Genomic DNA, 10,352 nt, shown 5'->3' with positions numbered 1-10,352 from the left:
ATCATTATTGATCTAGGATGACCTATTTGATCATGTCATAACACAAATATATTTAGATTAGTAAACTTCTGGTTTACGATCATATGTGCTTCAATTGTACTAATTTTTGCATAATATAGGCCAGGCGACAAACTTGGTAATTTTTCCAAAATATATTTCTGTCCTGAGACACTCTTAGTCCTACCAAGGTATTCAATATTTATTTTATTTAGTGTCTCAACATAATATCAATTTATGCGGATATCTTTAAAACTTAATAAGTTTCTTGGGGATTTAAAAGAGAATAGTTCATCGTCTATAACAATCTTTGTCTTCTTAGACGGAAATATAATAGCTTTTCTGAAACTTTCAATTATTTTTGAATTATCAGAAATTGTAGTAACATTTATTTTTTTTCTAAGCAAGTTTGGAAAAATATTTCTCGTCTTTAAAAACGACATGAGTTGTTCCACTATCAATTACACAAATATCCTCGTGATTGATTATTCATCTAAACAAAATTTTGAGGCATATCCATATTTTTTTCCAAAAAGAAATAAAGTAAATATTATAATAAAAAATGGCTTATAACACAAATTTTATTTATTTACATGGATTAGAAAAATACAAATATATTATTTAGTACATACAAAAAAAATTATTTAAATATTATCAGGGTTATCGATATTCATATTTTCTTCAGGGAAATTGAAGAAATCAGCTACATCCAAATGCATAGGCTCAATATTATCTTCAAAGATAAAGTTTGTCTGTGCATTATTTTCTGCCCTATTCAAGAAAGCCTAATATAGCTGAACCAGACGTTTTGATAACTGATAAATTCGAGATCAATGCCCCATACTTCCACATCTATGACATATACTTTCTAAATTTTTCTTTGGTGAAGCTTTTGGCTTTTCACTCTTTTTTTTGTACTGCTGATCATTTCTCGGTGCTAGCCGAGCATCATAATTATAATTTCATCTTCAAACATGACCACGACTGGGGCCATGACCTCTTTCTCGTTGTTTATAATTTATCTGATTCACTTCAAGGAGTGGCAAAGAACCAATGGGCCGACTATCATGATTTTTCATTAATAGTTCATTGTGGAGTTCAGCAATAAGAAGGTGAGAAAGTACTTCAGAATATTTTTTAAAATTCTTTTCGTGATATTGTTGCTGCAGAAGCATATTCGCAGGTGGAAATGTGAAATATGTCTTTTCAAGTTTATCTTGCTCAGTGATTTCTTCTCTACATAAATTTAATTAAGTTATAATTCTAGACAAGACAAAATTATATTCAGTTATATTTTTGAAATCCATCAATCTTATATTTAGCCAATCATGACGTGCTTGTGGAAGGATGACCAACTTCAGGTGATCATATTTTTCTTTTAGATTTTTTCACAATTGAAGGGGATCCTTTAATGTAAGGTACTGTAATTTTAATCTCTCGTCAAGATGGTGACGGAAAAATATCATGGCTTTGGCACTGTCTTGACTAGATGTCGTATTGTCATTTTTGATGGTGTCTGTCAGATCCATCAATTCTAGATATATTTTGGCATCTAATGCACATGATGAGTAGCCTTTTCCAGCTATGTCAAGAGCAACAAATTCAAATTTAGAAATATTAGACATTTTAAGAAAATAAAATTCTTACCCCTTTTGTTACCTTCTTAAAAATATAGTTCAAAGCGGTGGAGGCTCGTGATGATAATGTGTTATAAAATAAATTAACTTAACAAAATAAGAAGTAAAAAGTAAAAAACAATAGAAAGGAGCAGATGAAATATTATTATTATTATTTTTTAGTGGAGGAAAAAAAGTAGAAAAAAAGAAGGAAAAATGTAGAAGGGAAAAAGCGGAAGGGAAAGTGATATCCAACTACATAATATCCACACAACTTTTTTACTTTGTCACCTAAAAATAAAAAGTAACTCACAAAAACACATGACTTAAGCTGTTCTTTTCCATGCATTATTTGCCTTTTCCCCCTCTTTTTGGATTAATATGACAACCTTTTAGATCGTGAATCTTACATTTCTAAGTATCGAAAAGGATAAAGCAATAGGTCATATTAAACTTTTTGGCTGAATTTAATATTATCTTTTTCTTAATTTCTCTCTTTTTTTTGTTTTTTTAAGCGGAGTTTTGAAGCAACAGTAAAATTATTTTTGTGTAAGACTTATAAAATGTTCATGCATGCCTGCAAATTTAGTACTTTCAAAGTACTAACGCATACTATTTTGCCTACATGATATCACCATGTAGGGCCCTGTCAGCCTAAATAGAAAGCCATAAACTGAGTGAGCATGCTAATCGCTCCTCTAAATTCTACCTCAGAGATAGGGGAAGGATGTGGAGTAACTAATTTAAAATCGTAAAAACAAACACTAATACTTATATTAAAATAAATGGTATAAAACTAAGTGCAGCCCAGCTTCTTCAAACCGTGCATAAATACAAAATATTTTATTCACCAAGCTGATATATCTTTCTTTTTCTTTGGTGGTTACCTGTTGTCAATATCGAATGTAAGAATATTTTAAGTTTTTGCTAGTGGAGTCCTCATTTTTTTTTCTTATATCTTCTTTAAAAATACTGGTAAGTACGAATTTATTGATAATCCTACTAGTATTTAAGTTGGTGTTTAGCCATATTTAATTGTGAAATTTGAAAAAAAAAATTGTATTCAAAGAAAAAAAATAATCTAAAAATTGGAATATAAAAACTTTTACATGGTGTCACAGTGTCACTACTACATGTTTGGACAGAACTAGAAGAAGCCAACAACTTGGACAATGGACACAAAAATATATTTGGCACCTTTCCTCATTTGTTTAGCATATAAAGGGTTTTTACCAGTTAGGTCCTAGAATATTTTTGGTTAAAATAGACTATGTTTAATATTTTCTAAAGTATTTTTTTAGCTTAAAAAAAATAAGGTGTCACATCAATAATTTTTTTTGCTAGATATATCATTTTCCAACTTGAGTGAACCTGCGCATAGCGGAAGCTTTAGTGCACCAGACTGCCAATTTTTTTATATCATTTTCCAGCTTGAGTGACCTTCTAAATGACTTAACAAAACATAAGTAATTTTTTTTATATAAAAGAAAGAACAATGACTTTGTTCACCTATTTATAATAAGTGATATTTAAGCATTAAGCCAAGTGTCTATAGAAAATAATTTTCTGCTCTAGAAAAATAAGAATAATGTTTGCATACACTCTATCTTCTCTGGACTCTACTTGCGGGACTACGTTGGATATATTGTTTTTGCAGTTTGTCGTAGTGATCATTTAGCAATGAAACGTTAATAATAGAGTTTCAGATGATCTTTGCACATTTTAAGAAGTAATTAACCTTTAGCACATTATATTTCACAAGATGCAATTAGATTAACCAGGCTTATATAAACTAAAGTTGATCTTTGAAAATGAACTAAATCCAGAAAAAAACATGTTATATCTAAACACTGATATGCTACTACATAAAAATGTTGCAAAAAAAGTCAGTTCTTTTCATATAGAAGTCACCAAATCCTTTTTTACAAAATTATTCCCACAATGAATACTTTGATTATATAACGAGTCTTGTAATTAACAATAATTTGTCTTATGAGATGAGAAACAGAGGATGTTTCTGTTGTAATCAGAGAGTAAGAAAGTAAGCTTTATATCCTAAAGTAAAAATTGCAAAATTAGCCACTTTTAGCGAACATTAGATGCCACAGCTCTAGCCCAATATTTGATTTGCTCTTTCATGTGATCTTCTGGTGAATAAGGTGGTCTTTTTATCTCGTCGAATTCTGATAAACCAACTTGTTTCTTCTTGTTCTCCTCCATCAAGTCTGGAGTGCTTGTGTTTGCAAATTTTGAGATTGAATCCTTCTTTTCATTGTTCAAGTCTAAGTTCTTGAAACCTTGCAAATCTTCAACCTCTAAACCATTTGAACTATTTCTAGTACTCTTGCTTTGTTGATCTTGTTTTCTCCTTAGATGGTGCTTTGAGATGCTAGATATGCTTGGACTTCTTGTGAGACCCTGAGATATAAAAACAAATGAAAGTGGTTCAATAGATGACATACCACGAAATAAAAATCAGAGGCGGATTCAGACTTTGAACTTGATGTGTACCTTTAACATTCCTAGCACTAATGAGTGTACTTTTGAGATTATGGTTACAGATTTTATTGAAATCTAGTGCCTTTTTTCTTAGTATATTCAAATTCAAGTTCAGTTGAAATAAAAATTAGAGGCAGATTCAGAATTCTAAACTTGATGCGTTCAACCTTAAACTTTCCTAGCAATGATGAGTGTACTTTTGAGATTATGGTTATGGATTTTATTGAAATTTAGTGTCATTTCCATATGTATGTTCAAATTCAAGTTCAGTTGATGTTGTGAAAGATAGAGTTAAGTAAAATAAAACTTGTGTTATCTCTAACAACTTAAGCTTTCTTGTGAGATGATTCTTTTGATGACATATCACAAAACAAAAATCAGAGGCGGATTCAGAATGTGAACTTCACGAGTTCAAACCTTAACGTTCCTAGCACCGATGAATGTACTTATGGTTATGGAATTAATTGAAATTTTGCATCTTTTTTCACATGTATATTCAAATTCAAGTTTAGTTGACGTTGAGAAGATATAATAGATATAATTAAGTAAAATAAAAGTTCGCTCTCTCTAACAGCTTAGGCTTTTAGATGAGATGATGATCACGTGTTAAACCTATAAGTCGAAAAGTTTCATCAGCCTCTGGTCTAAACCATATTAGTAAAAGCTACTCGTAAGCAATTAGGTTCAAGAAAAACTAAGAGAAACATGCAATTTTAACCAGGAAGTTTGTAAGTTGTATAACAATACCTTTGAAGTATGTTTAGGAGGCAAGACTCTTGCATTGTTCAAAGATGCTTGCCTAATCAACTTTCCCATAGAGAACTCATTTTCCTCCTCATGAATTTCTTCCCTTTTTGCCAAAACAGGCAAAGAAGGTGCCCTCTGCAGATTGCCCTGTGAAGTGTGTTTCTGAGGTGAAACTTCTACTTTGTTTATAGATGCTTGTCTAATCAACTTTCCCATAGAAAAATCACTTTCCTCATCATGAATTTGTTCACTTTCTTGAAAAACTGGCAAAGAAGGTGCCCTACTCTGTGATGCTTTTGGTAACAATACTTGTGAAGTATGTTTCTGAGGTGAAACTTTTACTTTGTTTATAGATGCTTGTCTAATCAACTTTCCCATAGAAAAATCACTTTCTACTACATCATGAATTTGTTCACTTTCTTGAAAAACAGGCAGGGAAGGTGCCCTCTGCAGATTCACTTTCTTGACATGTGAAGTTTGTTGTGGAGGTGAAATTTTTACTTGGTTTATAGATGCTTGTCTAATCAATTTTCCCATTGAAAAATCACTTTCTTCATCATGGGGTTCTTCTTTATAATCCACAAAAACAGGCAAAGAAGGTGCCCTCTGCAGATTACCCCTCTGTGCTGCTGCTGATGATGCTCTTTGTAATCTTGGTTTGCTTCTTCTTGAATCAAGATTCAATTTTTTCCCTTGTGGGAGTTTTTGTAGTGAGGAAAATGTTTCCTCCATAGATTTTACAGCTGAAAAATCTTGGGATTTCTTAGAGGAAGGACAAGGTTCAGAATAACATCTCAACATTCTTGATTTTCTATCAAGCAAGTTCCCAAAAAACCAACTTTCTTCAAGAAGCACTCCAGGTTCCATTTGGTCATTTTTAGGAGAAGCTGGAACAGACATTTCATCAAACACATGCATGGGCTATTACAAATATTTCTAAACCAAAAGTTTTTAACTTGTTGTCCTCACAAAAATATGTTGAGAGCCCCACATGAGATTCTTGAGGTGTCCCTTGTACTTTATTTTTTTATATGTTAATATCTACAGAAAAAAAGCTGTCAAATGGGGCTGATTAGGGAGGCCATGTTGTGTGATTGGGTTTCATGTGCACATAAAACAGTTGCGTATTTATTCAGTACAATGTGGACAGAAAGACTTAAAAAAAAAACAAAAAAAACAGAGATATGTGGCAGGGGTGGATAACTTTAACTTAGACCATGACCTATATATATGTTAAAATATTTACTAATTATATATAAATATCAGATTTTGAACTCAGTAACCTAAACCATTAATTGATTCAGTGGCATATTGATACAAACTTTAATTTTTGAACCTGTATATAGAAGAGAAATGAAGATGGCATCAATGAAATGGATAACCAACCCTGAATTTCAAGTTCAAAATTCGACAAAAGCACTGCACGTTTTGTCCTTCAAATGGATTACTCTTTAATTTTATTTTTCAAATAAATTGATTGTTAACTTCTGTCTTTTAACAGTTAAACTTATGTCTAACGGCACATGAATTTTTTAGTCATATGGAACATGATTTGTGAAATATTATGATGCAAAATATGAACTTATGCCCCACAAAAAAATATTTGTTATAAAAAACAAAAATTAAAAATCAACACAAAAATAGAGACGTTATTAATGACTCAACAAAATTACTAGGTAATTTATATTCATTTATTCAAACCTTAATGGATTCAATCTATATGTTGAAGAAAGCTAGCAGGTGCGTATTTATAAAACTAATTAAAGTATGTGTGAGCTATACAAACATCTTAATTATTACCAGCAAAGATTGTGGTGGAGTGGTAAGTACTCCTTCATCCTTAATCAAGAGGTTTCGTGTTCGAATCCCCTTGAATAAGAAGTCACCTTTGTTAGAAAGCATTTTACGTCTCAATGTGAAATTTTTTAATGTAAATTCTAATTTAGTCGGGCTCCAATGTGGGTACTGGACATCGAGTGATTTTTTTTTAAAATCTTAATTATTAAAAAAGACAAAGATATGTGTAAATGTTTTATGATAGAGAAAGAAAAACACATGATTTTTTTTATAAATAAAAATAAAATAAAGTTTAAGAGAAATAGAAAAGGGAGATGTATGCATTTAATTGGAACAAAAAAAGGAATTTTTTTATGAACAAAATGCAAGGGATGTGAAAGGAAAGACTTAGCTAATGCCAGCACATCCCATGTGATGGACTTGTTTTTTTGTTTGATTACTTCCTTCAACAAATTTGAGAAATCACTAGAATATTGCTTACTTCTTTCTCATAATAATGTAACAGCTAAGTTTACTTATAATAATATACTTTTATTAAGTTGGACAACCTAATAAGAAGGAATAAGTCTTATTTGATGATGGCGTTTCTTTGACGTTTATTTAATAAGAAACCTTAATTTTTCTTCAATCATATCAAAGATGTTAGTTAGCTGGACTGCTCATGACCACATGGAAAAACTTACGTCTTACTTTGTTTTTTGTTCGGTGTCCGAAACCTGTTTTGAATGCGACTAATTTAAATATGTATTGAAAGTCATTCTTCAAAGATAAAATGCTTTCTACTAGGAGCGGAGCTAGACTACGTGTTACGAATTCAATAGTTTTGATTCAAAATTTATATTTGTCTTAAGAAATTCATTACATATGTATAAATTTATTAATTAACTCAGAACTCAATAAATCAAATAGTTTAAAATTTCGAACCTATAAGTTTCAAATTCTAATTCTACCTCTATTTCTTATTAAAAACAACTCCATACATATAACATTATCCCAAAACTTCTTAATTAAGAATGAAGAAATAATTACTATTCCACTGTCAACTTTTGGACGTAAAAACTTGCATGTTTATCTTTGGATAAAAGATGCTTTAAGTTCTTTTAATATTGTTTGGACATGAACTTAACAGTTTTAGTTTTCCCTCCACTCCCACTAAAAAAAATACATATGTATATTACTCCTATCACTTAAGTACAATTTGTCGCAAGCTATTCGAGATTTATCATTCAGAATTATTGTTCTATCCTCAATATAAAATAAAAATAATATTATAATTTCAATATCATTAATTTTTAAATAAGTTACACTATAATTTTATTTTAATTAAATATAAAATAGATTCATTCTAAAATTAAATTCAAAATAATTAATTAATTATAGCTAGATTTGGTAAAAATACCAACGTGGAATAAGTGTAATTTTCACGAACCCCAAGAAAAAGCAATAGTCAAGTTGGATCTCAAGTGTAGTCTAGATCCGGTTTGTCTTGTTTGGGCCTCAACCAACATGCCTATCTCAAATACATCTACGCTTTGTCCTCTTATCACTGTCCAAACTTTTGAATCTCTATTTCGCACTTTTTCTCATAAATCGAAATTTTATTTAGATATCATTATTTAATGTGTATTTAATTTTGAAAAGTTTTAAGTATCTATCTACTTTGAAATAAATTTAGATATATTCAAATTTTATATAGATGAATTAATTTAAAGATATTCAAGTTTCATAGAGATGAAATTCAAATATCACTATCTGAAATTCATGTATATATGAAATCTCAATAGTTATATTGCATTTTCAAAATAGGTAGACGTTTGAAAAATTATACTTAAGATAGTATAACATTTTAAGGTTGAAATAATATTTAGACAGTGTGTACTTTGTAGTATCTGTGACAGCATGTGCATGTTTGCCGTCGAAATTACTTTTTGGACTTTGTGGTATTTGGTCTTATTGCTTATATATATTCCAAGTACTGGTTACCGCGACTTTTGGCTCATTGAATAGGCATTAATGATTGGTTAAGTGTAATATTAAAAATAAATAAAAACGACCTCCCAGCTTTTTGTTTCAAAAGGAAAATCATATAAATTGGACTCAATCCAAATTATTTGCCTTGATTGAATTAACCATCCAAATTATTTATTCGATTATTCCTTTATTTTATTTATTGAAACATTGTTTTTTCATTTTTGATACCATCCAATTATATATATGCTTTGATGGTATTTACATACTTTGATGGTATCAAATAATAATTGAATAGTATTTTTACTGAAACACTGTCTGTTATATATATATATACTCTAATGGTACCAAAGAGTAACTGAGTAGTATTTTCATTGAACCACTGCTTCTTCCTTTTATATATATACTCTAATGGTATCAAACAGTAAATGCGAATGAGCACTTACAAACAAGAGAAGTAGGAAAGAAAGAGAATAATCGCTAGTAAATAGTTTTTCCTTTTTGGGTATAAATGTTCTTTTCTTTTGTTTTAAGCAATGTTGCTCCTTTACTGCTTTTTTTGTATTTTGGGCCGTAAAACTATAGATATGGCCCATTATTATTGTTATTAGCCCATATTCAGATTTTTCTGAGCACTTGAAAGCTGTCATTCGTTTCTTTCGGAGGCCTCAACCTTTGTCCAACGGGCCTGTCAAACTCCCCATGTAAATAGGAATGTTGGTACATATTTTTATTTTTTAAATTTTTATTTTTTCTTTTGTGTATTTTCATTCTCTCTTGTATATCAATATTGCTATATTTATGTATCACGAATAACTACTATTAAAATCAGAGAAAATGAATATATTTTATATATGATTTTTATTTTTTCGTACTTTGTATACATCTAGAATGTATTCGTTTTAATATTCGTTGATACATTTTAAATGCGTCCATGATATAAAAGTGAATGAATAGAGTGATCTTAGAGTGAATGAATACACTCTCTTATATTTTTATTGTTTGTATTTTTATATGGAAAAACACTTTTTAATAAATAATTACTGATTTTAGTGATACTTTTTATTTATTACCATTTATAGTAATATATAATAATATTATGATATACCTACTATGCATTAAAAGTGAATTATGCATGCAATATAAATGTATTATAAGTGTTTTAAAATATATTATACTTGTTTGGTAAGAAATTGACACAATGTATTATAAGTGTATTAAAGTATGTGATAAATATATTATCCATGAATAAAACTTGTATTATATGAGTTTTATAAATTATTCTCGCTAATATGTATTAAAATTGTATTATAAGTGTTCAGTGAAAAAAATTATTGCTATAAATAATAATTTTTTTCTTAACGGAATACATTTGTATAAATTTCCCTTTTTATATACACACGGACTATATTTATTAATAAAATATGTATATTGTATTCATCATCTCTCTAGCATCTCTCCTATCTCTATCCTAATTCCCCCCTCTTTTGTTGCTTTTTCTATTTTTAGAAACATTTCAAACTGCTAAATAATAAATATCCAAACTATATATAAATGAGCGTTTGGTCATATTTTATTGTGATATTTGATAAATTAAAATTTCGCTAACATTTTGTTTTGATGGTTGCTATATATTGTTTCATAACGTATTGTATTATATTGTACTGGATTGTTTTAATGAATATAACGTTTGAATAGTTTGTATTGTTCTCCGTCATTACATAATAC

At 29.5% G+C, this 10,352-nt stretch overlaps 1 protein-coding gene across 1 annotated transcript; it reads right to left on the bottom strand.

Annotated features, from left to right (window-relative positions):
* Window positions 1-3,434: 3,434 nt before the first annotated feature.
* LOC129892157 (uncharacterized) lies at window positions 3,435-5,998 on the bottom strand. The gene is made up of 2 exons (XM_055967710.1): window positions 4,860-5,998; window positions 3,435-4,031 (listed from the first exon to the last, which is right to left on the bottom strand). Exons 1-2 carry the CDS (start codon window positions 5,775-5,777, stop codon window positions 3,699-3,701), a joined length of 1,251 nt encoding a protein of 416 aa, XP_055823685.1. The 5' UTR covers window positions 5,778-5,998; the 3' UTR covers window positions 3,435-3,698.
* Window positions 5,999-10,352: the final 4,354 nt, after the last annotated feature.

The sequence above is a fragment of the Solanum dulcamara genome, chromosome 6, assembly GCF_947179165.1.
Source record: "Solanum dulcamara chromosome 6, daSolDulc1.2, whole genome shotgun sequence".
Classification (NCBI taxonomy): domain Eukaryota; kingdom Viridiplantae; phylum Streptophyta; class Magnoliopsida; order Solanales; family Solanaceae; genus Solanum; species Solanum dulcamara.
Note: the sequence above shows the minus strand (reverse complement) of the source record. Positions and strands in the feature narration are given on the sequence as shown.

Excerpts from the sequence above, each read along its gene's own strand:
- LOC129892157 (XM_055967710.1), bottom strand. The coding sequence starts at position 5,777 with ATGCATGTGTTTGATGAAATGTCTGTTCCAGCTTCTCCTAAAAATGAC. Across the intron at positions 4,032-4,859 it reads CTCCTAAACATACTTCAAAG|GGTCTCACAAGAAGTCCAAG; the intron begins GTATTGTTATAC and ends TTTATATCTCAG.